At 54.2% G+C, this 26,384-nt stretch overlaps 1 protein-coding gene and 1 long non-coding RNA gene across 2 annotated transcripts; one reads left to right on the top strand and one right to left on the bottom strand.

Moving 5' to 3' along the window:
* Window positions 1-1,625: 1,625 nt before the first annotated feature.
* Ehd1 (EH domain containing 1) lies at window positions 1,626-23,932 on the bottom strand. The gene is made up of 5 exons (XM_006980691.4): window positions 23,336-23,932; window positions 19,040-19,137; window positions 5,430-5,842; window positions 2,771-2,935; window positions 1,626-2,454 (listed from the first exon to the last, which is right to left on the bottom strand). Exons 1-5 carry the CDS (start codon window positions 23,737-23,739, stop codon window positions 1,930-1,932), a joined length of 1,605 nt encoding a protein of 534 aa, XP_006980753.3. The 5' UTR covers window positions 23,740-23,932; the 3' UTR covers window positions 1,626-1,929.
* Window positions 23,933-24,162: 230 nt separating this feature from the next.
* On the top strand, window positions 24,163-26,108 carry LOC143269974 (uncharacterized). Its single transcript, XR_013046790.1, has 2 exons — window positions 24,163-25,578; window positions 25,630-26,108. It is a non-coding gene; the product is annotated as an uncharacterized LOC143269974 (long non-coding RNA).
* The last annotated feature ends 276 nt before the right edge of the window (window positions 26,109-26,384 follow it).

Genomic DNA, 26,384 nt, shown 5'->3' with positions numbered 1-26,384 from the left:
CCAGGTGGCTGAGGAGCCCTGGGACCTTTGTTTCTAAGACCCCTCCCCAAACCCATGCACACTATGGATGGAGCCACTCACCAGTCTGTGGCTAAGGCACCCAGTGAAGGTGATGATGCGGAGATGGCACAAGCTGTCCCGAGTAATTCTGCTGTCATTCTCTGTTGGTGTTTTGTCAAGACAGCCCCCCAAAGAGCCTAAGGGGGCCTTGAAACCCCAAGTGCTGGGACTATGGCTGTGCACCATTAGTTCAGCTCCTGACAGTCTTGCCAGTTTCAATAGTACACAAAAGGGGGGAGGCCATGGGGTCCTTGGGGGACCCTTTACAAAGGCTCCAGGGGTGCCTCCTTGGCCAGGAAAGGACAACTGAGCACAGGAAGCTTTGGCACAATTAAACTTCTTTTAATGCAGAGAACAGTCTTCACTCAGCCCCTCTCCCAACAGGTGAGGATGGGCTTGCTGGACTTCAGTGACCCACTGTGAGGACATCTCACCTACCCTCAGCCAGGGCCCCAGGGCCAGGGCCGGAGGGCTAGGGCAGGGAGCTAAAAGGTCAGTGGAGTCAGCCTCAGCAAGGCCCAGAGCAGTGCTGGGGACGGATGGCAGCTCCGGGGAGCCCACCTGCAGCGTGGATGAGCAGGCTGCAGCTGCCCCACCCACCTCAGTGTGAAGCCCACCCTGACAGCCAACCACTGGCCACAGGGTGTGTCCAGGTCCCCAGGCTGCAGTGAGGCAGCTAAAGGGGTCATTTGCTAGCTCTGGCTTATTGCTCAGTCCGGGATCTCAGGACATCGGACCTCCTTGGCTCAGCAGGGGAGGAGGGGAGGAAGGAAATGAGAGGGTGAGGGAAGGGCTTGGGTCTTCCCTGTCCTGCTGCCTGGACACTACACCAGGCCAGGACCACAAGCTTCCTCTTACCAGCACCAGCACCAGCCCAGCCCTGGTCACAGGGCCCACTGCCCGCCCCAAGGCAGTCAGGGGCTCCAGAAAGCTGCCATGAAGGTTGACTTTAAGGGAGTACATTTCAGACCACTCGGAGCAGGAGCTGGGATGACCGCCCCTCAGCCAGAAAGCAAACTCAAGCCCCAGGGGTCTGCTCTATGCTGGCTGTGAGGTGGACTGATCCAAGGCAGGAGTACAGGAAAGGGGCAAAAATCACAGCTTTGCACAAGTGTTGTGGAAGTTACTGGAAAATTTGGTCAAGTATGAAGTGTCACTTTACGGAACAATACCTAGCTTATATATTTTCCTGGAAGACACTGTCTCTCACCCCTCCAGTCTCCACAGAGGTTAACGGCGGCTGAGGCTTCTAACTGTGGCTGCTGTGCTGGCTGGGATGTCAGATGGGGTGCGGAAGCAAAGGGAGGGTGTGCACCCCACACCGCAGCAGAGGCACAGAGAGCTCACCCGAGCACTAGGAGGAGGCAAGGCCCGCCCATGAGTAACCCTCAGTCTGACAAACACTGAGGGAGCAGGAAGCTCCTGCCCACAGCCGGGGCAGCTGCCCCGGGGTGTGCCAGGGTGAGGTGTGAGAGGCGATTCCCCGGTCACTGCTGCTGCCTGGCCGGGGCAGGGACAGGCTGCGTGTGGGGCTGTGAGACAGAGGAGGAGGCAAGAAAGAAGGCTGCCTCTAACATTATATATTAAAAATATCCATGGTTCTTGTGCACAAAATCCCACTGTTCACATCCAAGCATCACCCGTGCCTCCCCGCTGAACCCTGGACAGCCTTAAAAGAAAGATGGTGGTTTTCCTAGTCAAGAGCTGAGGAAACACCGCTCAGTCTTTATGGACCTTGAAAAATGGCGACCCTTTCCCCCTCCCCCAATCTCTGCCCCTCCAGGTCCAGGCCCACATGGGCAGGCAAGGAGCTGGCAGGTAGAAAGTGCCAGCAGCCCTGGGGTCGGGGAAATATGTCAGGCATGGCTGTCACTCATGCCTCCGTTTGGAGGGTGGGATGAGATGCGGAGGAAGGTCAGCCGGTAGCTCATGGCCCTCTAACTTGACCTTGATAAGATGGTTGGCCAGAGCAAACTCCTCGTCATCCAGCAGACCATCCTTGTCCACATCAGCCAGCTTCCAGATCTTCCCCAGCACCGTGTTGGGCAGCTTGGACTTCACCATCTCCTTCTTGGCATTAGCGCCAGTGATCTTGCCATTGACAGGAGACAGTGTATAGAAGATCTCATCATAGGTGGGCTTGTCCTTGCCAACCACCCACTCAACATCGTCGATGCCCTCGCCAGCCCCCTCGCCATAGCCATGCCCAAAAGGCCCATTCATGGTGCCATCGAAAGCACCACCCTTCACAGCCTGTGAGGGCATCAGGGACTCCTCTTGGCGCACCATCACCATCAGCCGGGCTATGTCGTTGGCTAGCATATCATCCACTGTATCTAGCAGCTTGGGCTTCAAGGCCTGGAACTTGCTGAAGTCCTGGGTCTGCAGGAGTTCCTGTGAGTGGAGGAGAAAGGAAAGCCTGGATGGGGCAGCCTCCCAGACTCCAGGCACAGTGACCGAGCCAGGCTAGCCAAGCAGGGAGAGCGGGGCTCCCACTTCCCAGCTCAGGCAACAAGCTAGCGCCGCAGTGAAGAGTCCCCCCAGCTGAGTCAGCACATCCCCTCTGGGGTCAGTGTCTCGACCTAGGTCAGCTCTGACTCGGGCGGGGAACTGGTGACTAAGCAGCTGCTTCCTTTTGTGGTTCCCTCCAGAACCACGGGCCAGCACCACACAGCACCCAGAACGGTCCAGGATGGCCTGGTGACTGTACCTGCATCTTGCGCAGACTCGGGAAGTCGCCGGGGGAGATCTGGTGCTCCCGCTCGATTTTCTGGTAGATCTCTCCCAGGTTGTTCACCAGCTCTTTCTTCTTGCTCTCTTTCCCGAAGACATTGGGCATCTCCTTCTTGAGGGAGCTGATGATGTAGGCATGGACCTGAAGGGACAGGAAGCCGTGAGGCATGAGGGCCTTGCCTTGGCACACCCCTCAGAATCTTCAAGACCTCTAGTGCCTAAAGTTCCCTGCTTGGGTAGAGGGAAGCAGAAAGGTCAAAGTCAAGCTGGAAGCTGAAGCCGCCATCACAAGAACCCAAAGGCCTAAGAGTGACACACAGTGCTGACGGGACAGCTCACTGCCTGGGGTTGGAATGCAGGAAAGGGCGCTTCCAACAGACGGCAGACAGTGATATTCTTGTACACAACTACAATTCAGTTCGGCCTGTTTTTCTACCTGTGTTCTCCCTGCACTGCCCTCTCAATAATACAACACACTGCAAGCCACAGAGAGCTGTGTGGGAGCCTCTGCCTGACATGCATCTGTGCAGTGCTCAGGATTCCCAGCTGAATCCCACTTGAGCAACTAGCCACATGTCACCAGAACAGGCCTAGACAACTCAGGACCAGAAAATTCCATGAAAGCTTTCCTCATCCCCCCCTCCCCCCCCCCCCCCCCCCCCCGCCCCCGCCAGCACATCCACTGCTCTCTACTCAGCCCAGGCAACAGCCTGGCCCAAAACCATCCAAGAGGAGCAGTCCTTCCCAGCCCCTGGGGCTGGTGTCTAGGCCTCCCAGGAAAGCTGTGGTAGGAGGTTACACAGTCAGCCCCAGCTCTGCCTGCACAAGCCAAGGAATCACTCTCTCCCCAGGAAAAGCAAGCAGTGGGATAAGACGTGTCTGGGGCAGCACTGGAGACCGCCGGATTCCAGCTGTGCACTACCTGGCAGCTGCTTTAGGACCCTGGGCAGTCACATGGGTGTTCTCATGAGTTCCTTTCTCAGAACTGCCCAGCTCAGCTCATGAGACCCTATGTACCCAGACATTTGAAGATACTGAAAAAAACCAACCAACCAAAAACCCATCCCTGTACCCTATGAAGAGGATGGGAAATGCCACACCTTTGCCAGCCTGGGTACCTGAGTGACAATGGTGGACACTTGGCCGGAATGAAGGATAAAGTGTCGGCCTTGGTTGCCCCGGCCAGGGAAGGCCCCAAATGTTTCCTGACTGGCCCTGAGGCAGGCAGGGGTGAGTGCCTGGTGTCTAGTGTGCGGACACCAGCCCCAGCAGCGCACACTGATGAGCAATGAGACAGGGACGGCTGGGAAGCGCTTTCAGGTCCTGAGGTGACTGTGTAATGGCCGCAGGTACTTGGTGCCTGCCTCTCCTTCTCCACGTGCACCAGTCAGCTGTCAACACCCTACCCCGTGAGATGTCTCCCTGGAAACCGGGTAGCTCACACGACGGGTCTCTTGATCAGAGACCTTTCAAGGGGGAGGCCAGGCAAGAACCTGCTTTGGTGTTCTGAGACAGTGTCTGGCTATAATGTTCAGGCTACTTTCAAACCAAGTGTTCAAGGTATCCTCCTGCCTCAGCCTCTAGCTTAGTCTGACAACGGGCTCATCACAACATCTGCTTAGAGTCCATTTTTTTAAAAAAACTGACCCATGTGCTAAGCTTCTGAAGGGACGGTGGGGACCTGCTAACAGTGTCTGGACAGGGTCACTAGCCCGCCATCCACCCCACGTCAAGTCTTCCTGTTCAAAGCGTTCTCCTGAGCCATCACTGAACTGTCCCTCCCGTGACTGATGCAGACGGCCCACAAGGCAGACTCGGCTATCCAAGGCCCAGAGGCTGCACTCACCTTCACTCCCTGGCTCTGGCCATTTGGGGCTCTCACACAGGCTCAGTTACCATTAAGGTTCCAGGGCTTCAAGCACCTCAGAAGCTGGTGCTTAGCCTGGGCACGGCCCAGATTCCCACCCAAGGGGAAGGGTGGTGGCCTGTGCAGAGAGCAGCCACCAGGGGTCTGGACTGCAGCATCCAGCACTGTCTGGGCCACAGACTGGCATCCACCTTTTTTTCTAGCCACTTCTTGTCCCAGCTTATAAAGCAGTTCCACGGAGGCCTCCCTGGTCCCTTTATCCCACCAGGATGGCTCCCCAGTCCTCCGCTCAGGCAGAACCCGATGCCTACCCAGCAACACCAAATAACCAATGCTTCTACGCCACATGTGCGGGGTTCTCCCAGGAAGGCTGGAGTGGGGGCCGTGTGTCACCCCTCCCCCGGGAGTCCCCACTGTTCAGTGCCAAGCGGAGCACACTAGCCCCACAAACCCTAGGGGGCTGTTGAAGCCAACCAGGCCAGCATATTCCACTTCCCAGTGGCCTCCCTCCTTCTGTAGGAACTTCCTGTTTGACAGTGCTAAGGTGAATGCGTGGTTTTGCGTTTTCTGATCTAGGTGGGGCTTAAGCCTCAGACAGAGCGGGCTCGGAGGACACAGGATAAAGACCTCCGTGGAGAGCAGGCTGCACAGTGGGTACACACACAGGCAAAGTGACACGTTTGGTAGACTGGGCCCCAAGTGCCAGTCCCAGAGCCCCCAGGCCTATCTGGTAGCAGCCACCCCTCACCCCCCCCCCCACAGGGTCTACCTTGGCCAGCCTGGCCCGCTTGATCAGGTCATTGAGCTTCCTAAGGGCAGCATTTCTGGGTAGAGACTGGATGTCCTTGAAGAGGTCCTGTTCCTCTGCCTCGAAGAGCTTCCGGTTGTCAGGGATGAGCAATGGGTGTGACCAGAAGGAGCCGATGTAGACCCGGACCACCTCGGGGGTGTTGATGATCTTCCCCAGCGACCACATGAGAGCTCCATACACCCTCATCAGCTGCTGGGTCTCAATCTGGTCAGCTTTGTTCAGCACCACACGGATCTTGTCCTCGTGATTTTTGAGGGCCTTGATAACTTCTGAGAACTCGTCTGAGATGTCCAGCTTGTGGGCGTCAAAAAGCAGGATGATGCGGTCCACACGCTCAGCAAACCACTCGAGGACAGCCGCAAAGTCATAACCTGAGGGAGGAGAGGACTGAGCATGGCCCCAAGGCTTCCCGAGTGCTTCTGAGGAGAACGTGGCTTGGAATTTCTAGGCCAGGGGTTATTTTGTAAATTCCTAAAATGCTCTGATCTGAACAGTACAACAGCCCAAAGGCAGACTCATTGATCTCTCCTGCCTCAAGGGGTATTTTTACCCATATGACATGCACAGATGCTCAGGCAAAGCAAGCCACTAAGCTTATGTGACAGCTCAGCACGCGCACACACACACACACACACACACACACACACACACACACACACAGCAGTGACAATAAACAGCAGCACTCACACCTACAGCTGCTCTCCATCCAGTGTCTAAACACCAGATCCTTGGGCAAGCCTCTCATTTTTTTACAATAGGGGCTGGAAAGCTCAGGGACCACGACTGGCCCATCGCTTCCTTATATAAATAAAGTTTACTGAAACAAAGGCACTCATTTCCATGTCTGTGCCAACTTCTGTCTGTAATAGCTGAGTTCAGTCGTTGCAACAGAAACCAAAAGGTCTCCATAGCTGATAAAACCAACTCCCAACCCTCCCAGAAGGTCTACTGACCTTTGTTTTCCAACAAGCCCTCAAAAGTACCACAGACCACTTCCTTTTTCTGTAGGTCTTAAATGCTTCTCTAAACTAAGTTGCTGACCTGGGCAGACTCTAGGCCTAAATCTTACTCTATGCTGTTTCCTATCCCAGTTAAAAGGACCCAAGGCCTTGCAGTGGTGATGAATACCCTTGATTCCAGCACTCAGGTGGCAAAGGTAAGTGGATCTCTGTGAGTTCAAGACCAGCCTGGTCTACAGAGTGAGTTCCAGGACAGCTGGGGCTACACAAGAAACTGTCTCGGGGGTGGGGGGGGTGGGGGAGGTGACCTGAGTCATCTATGACAGAGATATAACCGGAATTTCCTCCATTAATAACAGTACTATTAGCCAGGCTTGGTGGTTAGTGCACGCTGGCTATCTTGGAAGGCAGAGGCAGAAAGGTCAAGGTCACTACCCTTAGCTACAGAACAAATTTGAGGTCAGCCTAGGAGACGTGCCACTGGTTCAAACAAAACAAGAGTATGATTTCGGGCCAACAAGACGGCTGCTGACATGATCCCTGGGACCCTGGGAGGAAGGAGGAGGAGCCGCTCCGGAGAGCTGTCCTCTTCATCTCCACAACTGCACTGCGGCATGTGTCCGTGCACACACAACTAACATTTAAAAACGAATGAATATGAAAAGTGTATGAGCCTCTTGCGGTTTCCTTTCTGAGGCCTGGGATGCAGGTGTAGCGGTCAGGTCCTGGAGTCACAACCTGGGATTCAAAAAGAAAGCTACACGTCTGACACTGCCCCAGTCTGTCATTTCCACATAAACTTAGGTCCGTGGCTTCTGGACTCCACAGCACTTTTACCTTTCATCCCAATTGACAATTCTGCTTCCTCAAATGTTTTTCCACTGCTCACCTTTTAGGAACACTAAGCAGAGTTGGGAAGACTGGAAACAGCAGCTTAGAGCCTAAGGCACAGCCTGACTTCTCCAGTGGAATCTGGACACTCTCCTTGGCCCTGGGTTCAGTCTCTGTCACTCAGCTAACATGTACAGGTCCCAGGTCACCCCAGATGTAGGCCAGCCATCTGAGAACCACTAAGTACTTCTCAGAGAGTTGCCAAGCCCCTGAAAGGAGAGCTGGAGGAGCCACTCAGACAGATGACAGTCCAGGACACTGCCTGCCCGGCCCAGGCAGGCTCTTGCCCACAGCCTGCTCCAGCACTCTCTGGGAAAGCCATTCCACCAACCCCACCCTCGGGAGGGCCGACACCCCCTCTCCAGATGTAGAAGGCAGGAGGGTGCGGCGGGGAGGGCAGTGTTAAAAACTGCAGCTACTCAACACCCCACCACCCCGTTCACCAAGGCCGCTGCTGACACTGCAGTCGGGAGACAGACAGGCCCCGGCCTGGCCTGGCCACTGCTCCCAGCCTGTGTGTAAAGCCGCCGCTGCGCTCTGGGGTAACGGCGTTTGGAGGTACTAGGCTAGACAGGCCAAGTCAAACACTCCTGCCTGCCACCAGTGGCTTCAGGCCGGACAGCAGCCAAGGCCACAGAGAAGCGAGTCTCTCCCACAATGGGACGGCCAAAAGAGCACAGGCTATGAAACGAGGCAGCACACTTGCACAGTATGGGGAGGGCTCTGGGTTCAATCCCAGGCAGTGCCAGGAAACAACAGAGACGAATGTTCTAACAGAAGCCAGCCCAAGGAGATGGCTCCGCAGATAAAGAGCACTGGCCACAGGAGCCTGGCAGTCTGAGTTTGATCCCTGCGACCCACGTGACAGTGGAGGGAAAGAACCTTCTCACAAGGTTGTCTTCTGACCTCCACACAGGGATCTGGGCAGACTGTTAAGCAGGCCGGGCTTCCTCCCAGGTGGGGGTACAAGGAGCTGCAGTCTGGGCAGGGGAGGGCCTGGCCTGTGGGTGGCTGCTTGAGGTTCCCGTGCGCAGCTCCAGCAAGCGCCAGGTCACTGCATGTCAGCAGTCAGCTACTAGGACAGTTGGTTCCAAAGTACAAGGCCCAGGGCTCCCGGGCTCCCTGCAGCACAGGGAGGGGACAGTAAGGAGTGAACTGTCAGCAGAAAGCCGGAAGGGAAGGTCTAGAGCAGACAGTGGGGAAGCACAGGCCAGGAGAGGTAGTAGCTACCGCACCCCAGCTGACCCCAGGGCCTGCCTGGGGCCCTGAAGCCTTCGGTGTGAGTTCTAGGAACACAGCACAGTGCTCAAGAAACGCTGACTCAGGAACCATGGCTCCCCTGGTCAATGAAGCGAGGCCTCCGCTCCTTCCCACTCACCCACTTGGCCTCATCTGAAACTGAACCTAATTCAGTCAGCTGGGGCAGCAGCGAGGCCCAACCCCAGTTCCCGGGAACAGGCACCCCGGGCCGAGCACCGTCCCACTGGCTCTGGCTAGGCAGCCAGGGCTACAGCGGGGAAGCGGAGGTCACCTCCCCAAGCCCCACCGTATGTATGGCCTCAGCCCCCTTCCCTCTGGGTGGGGGAAGCACACACAGAAAGGAGAAAAGGGAGAAAGCGCTGGCTGCTCCTCTCCTCTTCCACAAGTCTGGTTCTTGGTCATCATTTCAAGCTGGTTGCGTTTTTTTGTTTTTGTTTTTGTTTTTCCTTTTCTGGGAGGACAAGGTCTCACTACGTAGCCCTGGCTGGCCTGGAACTCACTAGGAGACCAGGCTAGCCTTCACGTTCAGAGCTCCACCTGCCTCTGCCTCTCAAGTACAAGAATTAAAGGCATGAGTCACCATGTGCAGCGCCATTTAAGTCTTTCTTCTTTTCTTCCAGGTGAAGGGGATTTTCCATTTATTTAATTATTTTTTGGTGTTTTAAGACAGGCTATTATTCCATAACCCAGGCTGGTCTCAAACTGGTGACAATTCTCCTGCCTCAACCTCCCGAGGGGTAGGATTTTAGGCAAAAGCTACCAAGCTTGGTTTCCTGTTCTCTGTGGAAAATACACTTTTGGTGGAAGGGAGATGCTACGGGTGATCAAACACACTCACTGGTTACCTACAGGACAGCAGCCACGTGACAGGACGTGCATGTGACTATAAGCTGCAGGCCCATCTGGCACTCTTGAACCCAATGTCCCTCACTGCCCTTAGAGGTGCCTTCTGTGGCTTTAGAGAGGAGACACCAGCTTTCAGGGGCACTGGAGACCACAGTGCAGTGACATTGTGGCCCTTTCGAGATCCACACGGTGGCCCAGCCTCACAGCATACTGCCCGGCATGTGACAAGGGCTGGCAGAGCAATGGCTTCAGACTCTTGACACACTAGGTAGGGCCACATGTTTGTGCCACGTACACAACAGCACGCCCACAGCATAAAGGGAGCCATGTACCCACGAAGAGGAAAGAAGGGTCTACAAGGGTACACCGCACTGACTGGCTGGACAGAATGGACACCAGGGGACACCAGATACAACGCGTTCAGTCTGAGAGGATGGGCTAGACAGAGACGGCGACTGCAGCGGAGGGACACCAGTGGAAACCAGAGCCTTGAGATAAGGGACAAGCAGCCGTGTCAACAAATGAAATCAACCAGCCTAGGGGCAAACCCCACCAACCATGGACCACTTCTGTGGAAGCCAGGGCAGGCACACTCAAAGATGGCGGAGCCTGTGCTGGGATGGAGGGCAGGCTACCAGTGTTGACTGAGAAGGTTTTGGGAAACCGAAGAGTTCTCAGGCAGACAGGGTGATGGCCGCACAGCAATGGGAAGGTAGCAACCCCACTGAAATGTACCCTCAGAAAGTTAAAACAGCACTTTATCTAGAGGTATATTTTACAACAATTAAAGTTAAAGAAATTCACGTGTGATAATGCATGCCTATAATCCCAGTACTTGGAAGGTAGAAGCAGGAGACTCAGGCATTCAAGGTCATCCTTGGGGAAATGAGCTAGAGCCAGCCCAGGCTCTATTTGCTTGTTTTTTTTGAGGCAGGGTGTCTTACTATGTAGACCAGGCTGGCCTTGAACAGAGATCCTCCTGCTTCTGCCTCCTGAGTGCTGGGATTAAAGGGCCGTGGCACCACACCTGGCTGATATTCTGTCTTTAAAAACAAAACAAAACAAAAAAACCAACAAGGGCTGGAGAGATGGCTCACTGTTAAGAGCACTGACTGCTCTTCCAGAGGACCTGGGTTCAATTCCCAGCACCCCCAAGGCAGCCTGCAACTGTCTGTAACATGTTTGGAACTGAACATCCAGTTCCAAAGATGTGACACCCTCACACAGACATACGCGCAGGTACAGGCAAAACACCAGTGGACAAAAAAAGAAATAAATTAATTATAAATAAAACAAAAACAAACACAAACACAAAGTTAAGACCAGCATGGTGGTGCACATCATACAATCCTAGCACTCAGGAGGCTGAGCAGAAACAGGCCAAGTTTGAGGCCATCTAGGAGTGTCTCAGAAAATTAAAACCCGGGGCTGAGGCGATGGCTTAGCAGTTGAGAGCACTGGTTGCTCTTCCAAAAGATCCAGGTTCAATTCCCAGCACCCACATAACAGCTCACAACTATACGTAACTCCAGTTCCAACAGACCCAACAGCCTTCAAGAGCACCATACAGACAACACACACACTCAAAAATAATAATTCTTAAAAATTAAGAACCGGAGCCGGGCGGTGGTGGCGCACGCCTTTAATCCCAGCACTCGGGAGGCAGAGCCAGGTGGATCTCTGTGAGTTCGAGGCCAGCCTGGGCTACCAAGTGAGTGTCAGGAAAGGCGCAAAGCTACACAGAGAAACCCTGTCTCGAAAAACCAAAAAAAAAAAAATTAAGAACCGGCCGGGTGGCGGCGGTGGCGGCGCACGCCTTTAATGCCAGCACTCGGGAGGCAGAGCCAGGCGGATCTCTGTGAGTTCGTGGCCAGCCTTGGCTACAGAGCAAGCTCCAGGAAAGGCACAAAGCTACACAGAGAAACCCTGTCTCGAAAAACCAAAAAAATAAAATAAAATAAAATAAAATAAAATAAAATAAAATAAAATAAAATAAAAACCAGGGACTGGGAAGTAGTAGGAGTAGAGAGGAGTTAAGCCTCAAGGGAATGGATATTGAGGCCACTGAGAGGGTGATGGGAGCCGAAGGCCAGCACAAGAGCGGTTCCCAGCAAACCTCCATAGGCCCACTGTGTGCAGGGAGCCCAGGTCGCTCCAGGTGCTGCTGGCCCATCTACAAGTTAGTTGACCTTCCTGACAAGAGGGGGGTCAGAGGTGGGGTCCCAGGCTATGATGAAGCACCCCACCCTACAGCAGCACTCTTCCAAACACAGGTAGTTCCAGTAGCCAGGGAAAGTTGCTTCACACATTCCAAAAATTTCTAGAACATAAAACAATGGAGTGTTTGTCTCCCATACACTCTTACTTCCTGTCATTCAAACAGGACGGGTCTCATTATTTCTCACCAAAGGAATCCATCACAGTTTCCAACTGCACTGGCCCTGCAGCAGGAGCCCAGAGCTGGGGCACGTGGCACACAGAGGACTCCTCCTCCTCCTCACGCTCAACTTCTTAGGAAGGACCACTCCAAATAGCACAGAGGTTAAGTAAGGGGCCTCCACCCCTAGGCATCTGCCCCAGGGGAACAAAAGCTCAGGTCCACATCAAGTCCTGTACACAGATGTTTCTGGTAGCCTGATTCAACACTGCCTCAAACCAGAGGTGGCCCAGACCCATTCTAGAGTGAAAGAAACAGTCCAAAAACTGAGATGTGATATGGCCCAGCCAGTGCAGAGCGTCTCTGAAGATGTGAGGATCTAGGATCTGATTCCATTTCTAGAGAGACAATCATTTTTTAAAGGCACAAACCCTTGACCTTCTCAAACATATGGATAAATCTCAGAAGTGCCAGACTCCACCAAAGAAAATACTCTGCCTGATTCCATTTAAGAGACATTTTGGAAAAGGCAAGCTTAAACTTCAAAGACGAATGTCACTGAACTACCCAGGACAGGGAGAGAGGGACTGCACAGGGGAGTTTTCCAGTTCAGGGGTTCTCTATCCTGCTGGCAGGGGGACACGGCTGTTGCAAAAAGGGTTGACCCAAGACATGCAAGGTGGCCCTAAGTACATCTGACCTGAAAATAAGTGACAGTACAGGGTTGGGGGAAGGGCAGGCAGACTCGGTAGGACCCGCATTTCAGCCCTGAACCGCTCAGACTCAGAAGGCAGCTGGGCCACTGGAGTAGGCCACTTGCCTTCTCTGAATCCCCAGCCCTTCTCTTGACATGACGTCAGTTCCCTCCCCAAGACCACTAGAAGGTTGGGTGCAGTGCATGCCTGGCAGATAACCAGCACTCTGTAAAGGTTGGCTCCCATTTATTTCAGACATTTGCACTGAGCCCAGGAAACTCACATCTGATGGATGAGGAGGCAAGGGTAGCTTCTAAGGGGTGAAGAATGCTGGGTACCCCAAATATAAACCCAACATTTGCAGGCACTCGGGCCAGCTGCTCCCTAGCCCGCCGCCGACTGGCAGCCTGGGGAACAGGTGCCAAGGCCAGCACAGCCTGGTACGACGCCTCCACAGGCAGCCGGCACACCCACACCAGAAGCAAGGCCAAAGCAGCATGCTTGCCTAGAGAGGGGGAGGCAGGGAGGGTGGGGGTGAAGGCTTTGGGCCCAGTCAGCCCTCAGGGGGCTGTGGAGTCTGAGGAGAAACCCAGCTGAAGAAGTATTGCCTAAGTACTTCCTCTCAGAGACATTACTCAGAAAACAGCAAAAGTCTGGGAAACCCTGGAGTTTTCAGTCTCCTTATTAACTGGCTGATATTTGCACACTTAATTGTGTGCCAGGCATTAGGTAAGAGCCCAGCATACGGAAGTCCCTATCACGGTTACCAACAGCCCTAAGAGGGCCATGTGTTACAGCCACTTGGCTCCTGCAGTACTAAGCTGGGGGCTAAACCTGTATCATCCTGTGTGGCAGGCACAGTGAAACCAAGAGGGGTACAGCACCGAGCCGGCCCAAGCTTCTGGCAACCCCTGAAAACACTCTCTGGTCCACAAACCATCATGGGAAGGGCTGGAGGGGCACGTGGCATCTCAGGAGATGGTCACCAAGGCAAAAGAACTAACTACCCATGGCGTAGGCCCACTTCTGGGTCACTGGGCTCTGGGATGCAGGGACGGAGTCGGGGCCAAAGGCCTATCCTACCTCTAGGAACAGAGGAGCTTAGGTGAAGCCCGAGAACCATGACAGGTGGAGGAAGGCAAGTGAGAACCCAAGAGAACAGTCAGCGTGGCCTTGAGCTCTACAAGCCTTCCATGGGCAGCATGAGGTGGCTTCTGTCTGGAGGCAGAAGACAACACAGCCACTCAAAGCCCTAGTGTTTTCTGGACTAGGGTCTGGCCATGGTGGCCTAGGTTTCCGGGAAGCCCAGCCCAGCACCAGCCTCATCAGGGTCGGACCCCTCCGAGTCCACGTTGGCACAGTTTCTCTGGGCTACAACGCAGTATGCACAGAGCCCCTTCCAGGTGTGAGTCTTGTGCAGACACTAGCCAGCTGTGTGTCCCCCAGGCTCATCTCTCAGTGCTCCTCAGATGGAGTTCCTCATCAGAAAACAATGGCTTCCTCCGATACATAACAGCAGAGATATCAGGGGCACATAGATAAGCCAACGCGAGCAACAGGGCAGGCACTAGGCCAGACAGGATGCCACTAAGCCAAGCCGAAGCCACTCTCTTTGCTGATCTAATTTTTCTGGGGTCAAGTGAGGCGCCAAAGTTACAGCAAAGCCCACAGTCACCCAGTGACAATGGTCGGGAGGGCACTGCCATGCTCCCTGGCACTGCCCACAAAGGACTGACACGGGCAGACCCCAGGCCTAGGCACAGTGTGATCATGTAGTGGTAATGACCCTGGGAGCCAAGGGCACCAGCCCTACACAGCCCTGGATGCCCTTTGGGTCCCGTTATCAGTCACACGAGTGGCACTCAGGAATAAATGGTGCTCCCAAAGGCCACCTTACCCTGCTGACACAAGAGAATGTTATCTTTCCAGCTGCAGCAGATAAGCAATGTCAGGCAAGCTGGGCCTGAGACCCCAAAGGGACAATTATCAGGGGTCCCTACCAGAGTCCAAGCAGCTTGACCACTTTGGTCTATGCCAGCCCTACTTATCTTTCTGGAATTTCCTGCACATATGAGGGACCATGAGGGAAAGAGCAAAAAGTTAGGAGGGGCTAGCCGACAGGGTGGGACTGGACCCAAAGGGAACAGGTAACGCTTTAGTACAAGCGGCCTCCACAGGGACGTCATGTTTTCCAAGAACAACTACCAACTGCAGCAAGCCCCGGCACTCACGGCACACGCTCCTCAGGACCTATCTTTCTGAGGGAAGACACCTGCTTTCCATGGGACATACTCCTTGGTTCTGGTCTCCTCCATGCACAAGGAAGGACAGACTGCTGGGTAGGGTCCATGAGGGGGGCCTCTCATCCATAAGCTTGTGACCATCTCAGAGCCCACACTGAGCACCTCTAGCCATACGATCATTTTACTCATCGTCATAAAACATTCACCCCCAAATCCTAACTGGGCCACATTTAAATGGGGATTGGTAGGACTATGGAGGGGAAAATGGTTTAGAAAAACTGGTTTCATCTTGGTATTTCACTGCAAAACCTACCTTCAATCAGAGGAGTCTCCTGTAAATAAGAAGAACCTGGTTGCAGGGACCCATTAGCCACCTGGAGGGCCCAGCAAGCCCACGGACTAGTGTGCCATCACCTCCACAGGCTACTGAGTGTCCTGAGTACTCTAGTATCCTCGTTAGCCCCAACCGAAACACTGCTGGGGTGTGGTGTGGCTCAGTGGTAAGAGCACTGTTTCCATCTCCAGCACAGGAAGAAAATAAAAATCACATTCTCAGAGCATCACTTTGGTGGTTTTCCCCAGACACAAGCAAGTTTAGATCCTGCCGTGTCTCTCTGCTAACAGGAAAGGACATACCCCTGCGGCCCCAGTGGCAGGCTGGGGATCCCAGGGCATCAAGTCCAAGCTGCTCTGCCTAGGAAACACTGAGGACACAGAGAGCAGACGAACACCACTGTGCTGAGTACTGGCGGCCTCTGAGCTCCTTCTCAGGAGCTCCCGAGGGCTCCTGGGGCCTCACACCCTTCCCATCCCATCCCTTCCTCCAGGCCCGAGGACCTCACGCTGCCTCACCAGAAGGGCATTCTGGGAAGATAAGCCTTTGAGGGTGAGCTATTGTCTCTTATCTGAGGCTGTGTTCTCACCACACACCAGCCTGCTGGAGTCTGGCTCAGCCAAAAGATAAGTCTGTGGGCCTCAGACAATGGGCAGCAAACCCCGGCCCGGTGCAGGCCGGGACAGGCTCCTACTGCAGTTCTCTTACTTAAGAGACGCTAACCTGGATTTTCCAGCTTTACTCTGGCTTTGGTGAAAGAGTTACTTCTGTGTTCCCTTTACGAGCCTACAAAGACCACAAGAACCCCAACCCCTGCCCCCCACCAACACCCTGAAGGTCCACCAGCAATGGCGTTCGTTCTAGCAAGAAAAGTGTGATGCATGCCAGACATGGCAGTGTACATCTTTAATCCCAGCACTGGGGGGCAGAGGCAGGTGGATCTGAGTCAAGGCTAGCCTGGTCTACAGAGTGAGTTCCAGGACAGCTTGAGCTACACATAGTGAGACGCTGTCTCACCCTCTACCCCGAAAAAAAGAAAGAAAAGTGTATTGCTTACTAAGGCCTTTCTTTTCTTTTCTTTTTTCTTTTCTTTTCTTTTCTTTTTTTTTTGGTTTTTTTTTTTTTTTGTTTTTTGAGACAGGGTTTCTCTTTGGCACCTTTCCTGGAACTCACTCTGTAGCCCAGGCTGGCCTCGAACTCACAGAGATCCACCTGCCTCTGTCTCCCGAGTGCTGTGATTACAGGCGTGCACCACCACTGCCCGGCCTTTTCTTTTCTCTTTAGTGATGAGAACTGAACCCGGGGCCTCACGCATGCAAGGCAAAGGCTCTACCACCGAGCTCTATTTCCGTCTTCCTTCTCTGTGTGTGTACACGTTAATGAGGGTGTTCGTGTGTGGGGGCCAGAGGTCAGTGGCAGGTGTCTTCCTCTGTCAATTTTCCAGTCTTATGTTCTGCAGTAGGGTCTCTCACTGAACCTGGAACTCACTAACTCGAATAGACTATCGGTCGCTGTCCTCTGGCACTGGGGTCACAGGCGTCTACAGCCACAGCCGGCTTTACCGGCACAAACTTGTGTGGCAGGCATTTTACCAACTGAGCTGTCTCCCCAACCCTCTTTTCATTTGGAACAAGATCTCACTAACTTACCCTGAGCCCACTCGGTAGCCCAGGCAGGCTCTAAGCGTGGGATGTTTGGTCCCATCCCCAAGTAGCTGGGGTCACAGGCTTGTGCCATCTGCTCAACAGGTTGAAGCCAGGCGATGGTGGCACACACCTTTAATCCCAGCACTTGGGAGGCAGAGGCAGGCGGATCTCTGTGAGTTTGAGGCCAGCCTGGGCTACCAAGTGAGTTCTGGGAAAGGTGCAAAACTACACAGAGAAACCCTGTCTCGAAAAAAAAAAGTTGAATAGTAACAGCAGTAGAAAGAAGAAATGTGGCCCCTACTTTTTCGCCATAGGTCTCAAAATCTGTTCCCTTGAACTTCCAAGAGAGTCACTCTCCTAAGAGTGAGTGAGGCTGAAGCCTAACTAGTGTTGGGGCCACTTGTAATCCGGGCATTTGGGATGATGAGACAGATGCATAAAGAGCTGGAGGCCAGCCTGGGCTACGTGATAAAAACAAAACAAAAGCTGAACCGGCCACTTCTAACCTGATTAGAGATAGCCAGCTCACTGCACTGCAGTCTGTACACAGCCCCCACCCTGCTGGCTGGGGCCCCCACAACCCGAGAAAAGAGACACCACCTAGCACAGCCACAGCAGGGACACATGACTGCTCGCAGGCCGCTAGCGTTAACAGCCCCACCGCAGGGCAAGGGCCAAAGGGAAGAGCCGTCAGCGAGAACAAACTGGTCCTCGCAGACAGAGTCTGAGGAGGGACGGAACCCTCCTGCCTTCGTCCCCCCAACCCTGGAGTAGAGCGCTACACCAGCCTCTGGTGTTTCTCCCTTTTCTTTCTTTCAAACTTTTAAATTACGTGTGTGTGTGTGTGTGTGTGTGTGTGTGTGTGTGTGTGTGTGTGTGTGTGTCTGCCACAGCACGCATATATAGGACAGAGGATAACTTGTGGGAACTGGTTCATGCTTTCCATGACATGGGTTCCAGGGACCCAACTCAGGTCACCAGGCATAGTGGCCTTTAAACACCGGGCCATTTCACTGTTTCCTCTTTTTTTTCCTTTCCCTTTCTCCAACACTGCCCCTTGGCTGGCTTTCCTTCCTTCCTTCCTTTTTGAACCCAGGGCCCTGTGCCATTTTGCCCAGTGCCCTCCCACTGAGCTACAGTGAGTGAGGGTTTCACTTCTTCCTTCGCAGTGGCTCACTCCACTTCCGGCCAGCCCTCAACCTCTCCCAGAAGGTATTTCAACTCGATGGCTGGTGCCTACCCCTCCACCAAGAAGCCAGGGTTAAAACAAAGCCGTGCTCATCCTACACTAGGACCTCAAAGCAACATGAGGGACAGATCAGAGGATCCCCTAGCCTCTGTGGTCAGGGTTGGAATACACCCAGTGAGACAGCTCTCCTTGAGGCTCCAGGCCCTCCTGGAGATGGGGGTCTGTTTCTGTTTCTGAAACAAGGGTCTCATGTCAGACTTGCTGTGTGACCAAGAATGACCCTCATCAATTACTGATCTCCTTGCCTCTCTTCCACGCCAAGTGCTGGAATATAGGCGCGTGCCCCCACGTTCTGTCCACGCTGTCCTGGGGACTGAACCCAGGGCTCCTGCATGCTAAGTGGGGACTCTACTGACTGAGCCACACCCCCAGTCTGCCAGGCCCTCTCTGAACTATGCTGGAAAAGGTGGTATCTTTATGTCTATGGAAATAAAGTTCTATTTCATAAAACAAACAAATAAAAAGCCTAAAACATTTGAAAATGCATGGCAAAAGCTGGCCAGAGGTGACGCAACTGGACTGGCCAGGGCACTGACCGACCAACTGACCGGAACCTAGCAGGAAACCCCCTGCACTGGCAGATGGCCCCTGGGAGGCTGAGGATCAGCAAGGGCTATGCAAATGGAAGCAAATTCCCACCGCTGCTCAGGCAGGCCGCACACAAGTTTCTCCTTTTGCCTGGCTGACAGCTAACTAGGAACTGACATGACACTGAGAGGCACACAGTTCCCATGCTGAAGGGACAAGGAGTCCAGGGGTCAGCCAATGCTGGCTGGGACGCTCGGGCACAGAGATCAGGCAATTTCCTGCCCTCTACTTCACAGCCCAAGGCCCGAGCCTCAGTGGGTTCAAAAGCAGCTGGCTATATCCAGCATGGACCGGACTGTGATCTCAGCTGGGCCACTCTGGTCACCTGAGCACAGGGAGTCAGCTGTGGCCCCTCAGGTCACCACTGTGTAGATGAGATATGAGGTAAGAAGTCTGTCACCTGAACACACTTTTCTAGAGCCTGGGGCTGGAAGGAACCTGGAGCGTGGGGCGTGGCCCTCCAGCACAGAGCCTGCTTACCTCGACTGATTCGCTGCTTCTCTCCAGACAGGATCCCCGGAGTGTCAATGATGCTGATGCTGTCCAGGACCGGGTTGGGCAGCTGCGCACACATGAACCTGCAGGAGAGCAAAGCCAGGGAGACATCAGCGTGGGGCTGACACTTGTCCAGTGTCATGGGAGGGGTCTCAGCCTCCTTCCCTCTGGACAAACTGACTGGAGATGCTATCAGAAGGTCCAGCTTTAAAACAGCAGCTCTCCCTCCCGTCCCTCTCCTCCCCCAGGGCTCACAGCTCAGCTTCCCAGCTGCTGACTGTTCGTTAGTGAAAGCTGCACGAGCCCAGGCAGTGCTTCAGTTCTGAAGGGAAACAGTGTGTGATACTGAGACTTTGCAACTCCATCTTAAAACTTCCTCAGGTATATATAGTGTTGCACACCTATAATCCCAGCACTTAGGAAGCAGAGGCAGGAGGATTGATGCTAATTAAATTCTAGGACAGCATGGTCATTACAGGAAGTCCCTGGCTCAGTGGGTAGGAACAATTGCCACCAGGCCTGACAACTTTAGTTCAATCCTCAGAACCCACACAGTGGAAGGAGGTGACTCACTGTCCACTGATCTCCACAGCACTATAGCATGTAACACTAACACAGAATAAGTAAGTGTAAAGAAATAATAACACAGCAGGGCATGGTGGTGCACACCTTTAATCTGAGCACTCAGGAGGCTGAGGCAGGCAATCTCTGTAAATTCAAGGCCAGCCTGGTCTACAAACTGAGTTCCATGACAGCCAGGGCTACACAGAGAAATCCTGTTTCAAAAAACCAAACCAACCAAATAAACAAAAAGCCAAAAGTCCAGAGGTAGTGGCGCACACCTTGAATCCCAGCACTCAGGAGGCAGAGGCAAGCAGATGTCTATGAGTCTGAAGCTAGCCTGGTCTACAGGACAAGTTTCAGGCCAGCCAAGGCTACACAGAAAAACCCTGACTCAAAAAAACCAAATCAAAACAAAATAACAACAAAAAGAATAAGAAAAACCAACTACTTAGCTGAATTCCCATACACTAAAGAAGAATGGTTTCTTTCTGTGTGTGTGTATGTGTGTATATGTGTGTGCGCGTGTCTGCGCACATGGAGGCCAGAAATCAACCTCAAGTGTCTTCCTCTATCACCCTCTGCCTTACTGAGACAGACTCTCTCACCAAGCCTGTAGCCCACAGATTAAGCTAGGCTGTCTGGCCAGGGGCCCCCAGGATCCACCTTGGTGTCCATCTGCTCCCCTACCCCTAACCCCTTGCTGGGATTGCAGGCCAGCAATACGATCCTGTACCCAGAGTTTACAGGGGTGCCGCAGCTCCGAACTCAGGTCTTCGCCTTCCTCACTGAGCCACCCCCCAGCCCCTGGGATGGCTACTTTCTACTACTGCTCGGGCCAGCTGCTTGTGAGGGACTGCAGTGGCCACCGGTCGTGAGCAGTGTGGAAGGAGTGCAATCACACCACTCTCTGAAGGTCAAAACCAGCCGCGGAAGAAGAAGCCACAATACAGAGGGGAGCCTTGATGAGGCTAGGCTATGGACCTGCGCTCCATGCTGAACTAAGAGTTACCAGAGCAGCTATCAGCTGTCTAAAAGGGTGGGGTTCTTTAGTGGACAAAGAAAAGGCTCCTTTAAAAACCTCCTTATTATGAGCAAAGGTATTGTGAGCAAAGAAAATACAGACCCATGTGCCCGGGCAGGGGTGGCGCACGCCTTCAATCCCAGCACTCAAGAGGCAGAGGCAGGAGGATCTCTGTGAGTTCGAGGCCAGCCTGGTCTACAGAGCGAGATCCAGGACAGGAACCAAAACTACATGGAGAAACCTTGTCTCGAAAAACCAAAAAAAAAAAAAGAAAAAAGAAAAAGAAAATACAGACCCATTGTCTGCCAGACACAGGCTCCAAGCTACCCTTCCAACAGTGGGGAGCACTCAGGTAGATGAAGTGTCTCCTGTGGCCCCACACCCCCAGATGATAATGGTCAGTGTCCTCACAGGCTGGGGGCACCAAGTGAAAGGTACTGTCTCCAAGTGCAGCAGATCTTACTGCTGCTAAGTCACTGCACGCCAGACCTGACTTTCTTCTTGCTTGGGAGGAAACTTCTAGACTCAATGGAGAGTGTGTGACAGGAAAAAAAAAAAAAAAGTAACATACACAAAAAGGAGCATCTGCAGGTCCAGGAGAACCTACTACTCCACAATACCTAGTAACTGTACAGCAAGAAAGGCGGGGGCAGTAAAAATGCTTCCCTTGGCAACAAGGATGGAGACTTCAGTTCCTGGGACAAGTGGGTGGGTCCAGTTATGCAAGGAGGAACATTCACAAACCACTCTTGGGATTCTTTCATGCCTGCCTCCATCTGTTCCTCTCACTGTCTCTGAGGAGTACTCGGAGAAAAAGGCTAGCAAGTCAAGTTCACGACTCAATGGTCCCTTAAGAGTCCCAGGAAAAGTGGTATCAGCCAGAGAAAAGCCCCTTTGTTGTGCCCTCCCTGGCCAGAGGCACTGTGCTCTGAACATCCTGACACAGCTCCGGTCTTGGACTACACCAGCATTTTAGGGACCTCTGGAATTGGGGTGTGACAAGGAGGAAATGTAAGTATAGTTCTTGGGTCCCCTGGACCCCATGCTATCAAAGTGCCTGTCCTTTGCCAAGGGTTCCTCAGTTCTTCCTTTTGGGGGGACAGTAGTAGTGAACGCACAAAGCACAAAAACAGGCCATCGGCATGGCCTTAACCAGCAGGGCCTGAGTTTCATGAGTTAATGAGCTGGGGGTAAATGGTGTGTGAGATCCTTCCAGCTCTTCAGCTCTGCATTTCCAAAGGTGGGAAACTGAACAGGGGCCAAGTTCTTGTTTCAAAAGGTCTGCCCTCACAATGAAGTGAGGACACAGGACAGCAGTGGCTGGAACAGTGAAGGCTCACAGGAGCGAAGGCTCCTGTCACTCCTGAGGCAGAGACCTAATGCATGAACGAGCTCTGGTCCAGGAGCCAAACTTCTCACCAGACCAACGGCTCCCACCAACAGGAGTCTGAGTCAACGGCCTACCTACAGGCGCAGCAAAGCTCAAACACCCTTAGGGAAGGGCTGCAGGCTAAGGGGACCAGAGCATTGTGCTCAATCCAGGCCTGTCAGCAACCACCACCATCAACAAACAAGGCAGGCTGCAATTGCCTAGAAGGGACAAAAAGACAACATTAAAGGTCAGGTCCCTGCAGGAGGCAGGCCTGGCAGCAGGGGAGCTCTGGAACAGGCTGGCCCGCCCCGCACTGCTGGACAGTGTCTGTAGAGGAATGTGCTCACACAGGGCGGGGACCTGGAAAGCAGGATTGGGATTCTTTCCTGGGCCATTCCCCCAGGCTGAATGCAGACTTCGAAAGGCATGTAGAGTCAGTCACTCCTTGAAAGAGGGAGCACAGAGGGCAGGTCTGTGAGTCCCGTCATGCCTTCTGGGGGTGGAGGCCAGGATGCCCGACTGCCTTTACAGAAGTGATCCTGGGGGTTAAAGCTCCTCACACAGGCAGGCCACTGTGATCCACAACATCCTGAGGAGCTCAATCTCGCCTCATCCTTTGAACTGGTGAAACTGAGGCACATAAACGCCTCTCAATTCTATAGTGAAATGTAGGAGTCTGGTCATTTCAGTCTTACCACTCCCTGAAGTCTCCTGAGACAGCATTGACTCATTACAAAGTTTCTCTGGGACAGGGTCATCTCATGTACTCCTGGCTGGCCTGGAATTCACTTAAGTGCTACTTTTAGGAGGGATGTCGAGACTCCGTCATCCCCTGCCTTCAATGGGGGCCGCCCTCTTACACAAAACCACTGGTCCCTGGGGATATGTAGCACAGAGTGAGACACACACCAGCAAAGAGAACATATAAGTCTCGGGTTTCCCATGACACTTAAAAAACAGACTCCAGCAGAGAAGGAGGGAGACTGAATTGGTTGCTTCCAGAATGAGGAACAAGAAAGGGGGGACGGCAAGGGCTCATCTTCCTACGGCGGCTCCTGGCTCTGTGGGAAGGTCTGGGGTCTTCGAGGGGGAGGGAGTCAGAGTTAAGCTGATAACCTGGAAGATCCTGGGGGTGACTGAAGCCAGAAGAGAGGACGATGCCTATGCCCCGACACCTGGGCAGTCACTGGGACGCAACTAGGCCACTGTCCCTGGGAGTGGTCGCCTAGGGTCTGGCGGGGGCTCTTGGAGACAAAGGCCGGCGGGGGCCATGGCTGCGGGGGCCCACGGCGGTCCTCGCGCCTGGAGAGAAGGGGTAGGTTACCTGTTGAGGAAGGCGTTGCCGAAAGCGTTGAGCTTGCGGAAGGGGCGCCGCGGGTCGACGACGAGCGCGTTGCCCGGCACCACGCCCTCGGTGGGGCCGTGCATGACCGCGATGAAGGAGTCGGTGGTGGGCTCCGGCCCGATGCGCATCCCCGGGAAGTCCTGCTCGATCAGGTGGCGGATGAAGGTGGTCTTGCCGGTGCTGTACTGGCCGACCAGGAGCACCATGGGCTTGTTGTCGAAGTCAGCGTCCTCCAGCGCGGGCGAGTGGAACTCGTGGAAGCGATAATGCTCCTCCAGCGGCAGCAGCTTCTGCGCGTACAGCTGCCGCAGCCCCTCGGCCACCGTCTGGAAGAGCTCCGGCTCCTTCTTGCGGCGGGCATCCTTGCTCACCCAGCTGAACATGCTGCCGGAGACGGAGCTGGCTGCGGCGGGACGGAGCGGCGGCTGAGCGGGGCGAGGGCTCGCGGCCGAGGAGGGGCCGGCCGGCCGGCGGAGGGCAGCGGGGCAGGGGGCGGGGCGCGGCCCACACTGCGCAGGCGCAGGCTCGCGGACGGGCGCGCGGATCGCGAGAGCGCCCTCTGCCGAGAGCCGCGCCAGCCCCGCCGAGCGGCCCCTTTATAGGCCGGAGCCCGGCGTTCCTGGCGCGCAGGCCGCCGCCTCCGGGCCGGCCGGGGAGGGGGCGGGGGAAAGTCCTCCAAGCCCGGCCCCACTCGCGTGCCACGTCTTCCCCTGCTTCCCATTGGTTGATTTCAAATCTCGCGAGCCCGTGGCTGCGGTGCCCTGGCAACCGCACCTGTTTTGCTCCGCCCCTCGGGGCGTGGCTCGCGGAAGTGCTGCAGTTGGCCGTGCCAGGGGCTGGTGCCGATGTGTACTCAGCCTGAGCACCGTCCAGCACCCGCGGACTCCTGGGCACCCCAAACACCTCCACTGTGCTCCCCAACCACAGTGCTTCCACCGGCTCGGAACCCCAAAAGCATCGGGTGCTGCCTCTTCTCCCGCTTCCCTACCACGCACTCCTCACCCCTTAGTCTTTTAGCGGCTCTGGGGAGAGCCAGGACGGCGGGGATAGGGAAGCTGAGAAGGTAGAGGACCACGGGAGGAGGAAAATCGGTAAGGAAGGCGGAGGAGTGCAGCGGGACTCCACTCAGGCAGATGGGAGAGGGACCCAGCAGTGGACACAGTGAGGGGCCCTGGTGGGCAGAGGCCAGGGTCGCCCCGAAGAGCTTCATCCTCCGAATGGGGTGAAGAAATCGAGGCTTTCTGGCTACTTGAGTTTTGAGGAAGTGAAATCGGAAATTCCCCTTGTGAGGAAGAGGGGGAAATGTTGGGCAACAATGAAATGTTGTGGGAACTTAGGGGAAATCAAAAGCCCAAAAACTTCCGCTTTCCTGTCAGGGACACCACCAGTACCATCTTTTGTTCCGTTCTGAGTCCCAACCTCCTTACCAACTGATGGCTGTTTCACGGGGCTCATGCCCCCGCCATCATCCCTGGCCACACCTAGGCGCCCTTGGCTGTCTCTGCTGGTGAGAATTTTCAGTGGGTGATGTCAGAGATTTGGGGACTGTGATTGTTAGGTAACCAGTATCAGGTCACCTAAGTGGAAGAGGATCTAAGGGCTGATGGAGAAGTCTAAAATGAACCTGGGGAGTTGGTACTGGTTGACACACCTACGGGGTCTCAGCTGTTTGGAGAGCTGAGGTTGGAGGATCACTAGAACCCAACAATATGAGAGGCCAGCCTGGGCAACAGACTCTGTCTTAAAAATACATCTACTTATTGATGGATTAGGCTCGTCAGTTAATGGTAGAGCACTTTCCTGGCATGCACAAGCCCGTGGGGCCCATCTCCAGCACCACTACAACAAACAAAGCCTGGGTCCAACTTCATAGCCTTGAGATATTTTAGAAGCCTGGGGTCTGGACACCTATGTCAGGGAAGAAATCAGGAAGGGGAGAGAAAGCACCGGAGGCCCAGTGGAAGACAGAGAGATAGTGTACTGGGGATCTGAGTCAGGTGGGATCCCGAGAAGGCGAGCTGGGGAGGTTTTGGTCATCCACTTCGGAGATCACAGCCAGAGGAGCAAATTCCAACCTGTTTGCCAGCCCAGGACCCTGACTTCAGCTTTGATCTGGAGTTTCTCTTTATGGGGTGGGGGTGTGAGTGTGTCGTGTACAAGTCAGGAGACGGCTTCCAGAAGTTCTCACTTTCCACCATGTGGGTCCTGGGCACTGAACTCAGGTCACCATGCTCCTTGACAAGTGTTTCCTCCCACTGAGGCACTGAACTCAGGTCACCATGCTCCTTGACAAGTGTTTCCTCCCACTGAGCCGTCTCGTCAACCCTCACTCATTAGCATTCTATTCACCCATCGCTGTAATAGAAGCCATGGCCCTTTTTTAGAAAGAAGCTCGTGGGCAGGGGCTGTCGCCATCAGATGTGTGCCAACTGGTGACCAGGAGCCTCAGGCAAACCCAGTCCAGACTTCCTCAGCCAGCCTTAGAAGCTCAATGATTCTGCCTCCTACGCAGCCTAGATGAGGGGTCCACCCCGGAGATGTAATTTCAGGCCTGGTCCAGAGAAGAGCCGGAGGCTGAGATCCTAAATGAGGTGGTTGTTTAGACATCTGAATAGCTTCATGGCACTCTGTCTCCAGCAACACTCACACTCACCAGCCATGGTTTCCATGTCTCCCCAGAGCCCTGTGTACTGAGAAAACCCAGCCCCAAAAAACTGAAAACAAAATGTTCCTGGGTTATTTATAAATGAAACGAGATGTGTGTGTTCGCTCAACTTTGTCCAAGGAACTGAGGGTAGGAAAAGGGTCCTCACCCTTCCTTCTTCCCTCCCTCGTCAAGGCTTCCCCAGGTGCTGGCTGTCTTCCTGTCTTGTAACATCCCGGATTGTGAAACCCCTCATTTCCCTCCCAGTTGTGAGCAGGGCACTTTCTGTTTGGTGAGAACGCATAGAAAGTGAACAAGCAAATCACACTTTTGGTTCCTCCTGCTGCCTGCCTGGGTCCAGGACAGATGGGCAAGATTCAGTTA

The sequence above is a fragment of the Peromyscus maniculatus genome, chromosome 1 (assembly GCF_049852395.1).
Source record: "Peromyscus maniculatus bairdii isolate BWxNUB_F1_BW_parent chromosome 1, HU_Pman_BW_mat_3.1, whole genome shotgun sequence".
NCBI classification, from domain to species: Eukaryota; Metazoa; Chordata; class Mammalia; order Rodentia; family Cricetidae; genus Peromyscus; species Peromyscus maniculatus.
This window is presented reverse-complemented; position numbering and strand designations above follow the sequence as displayed.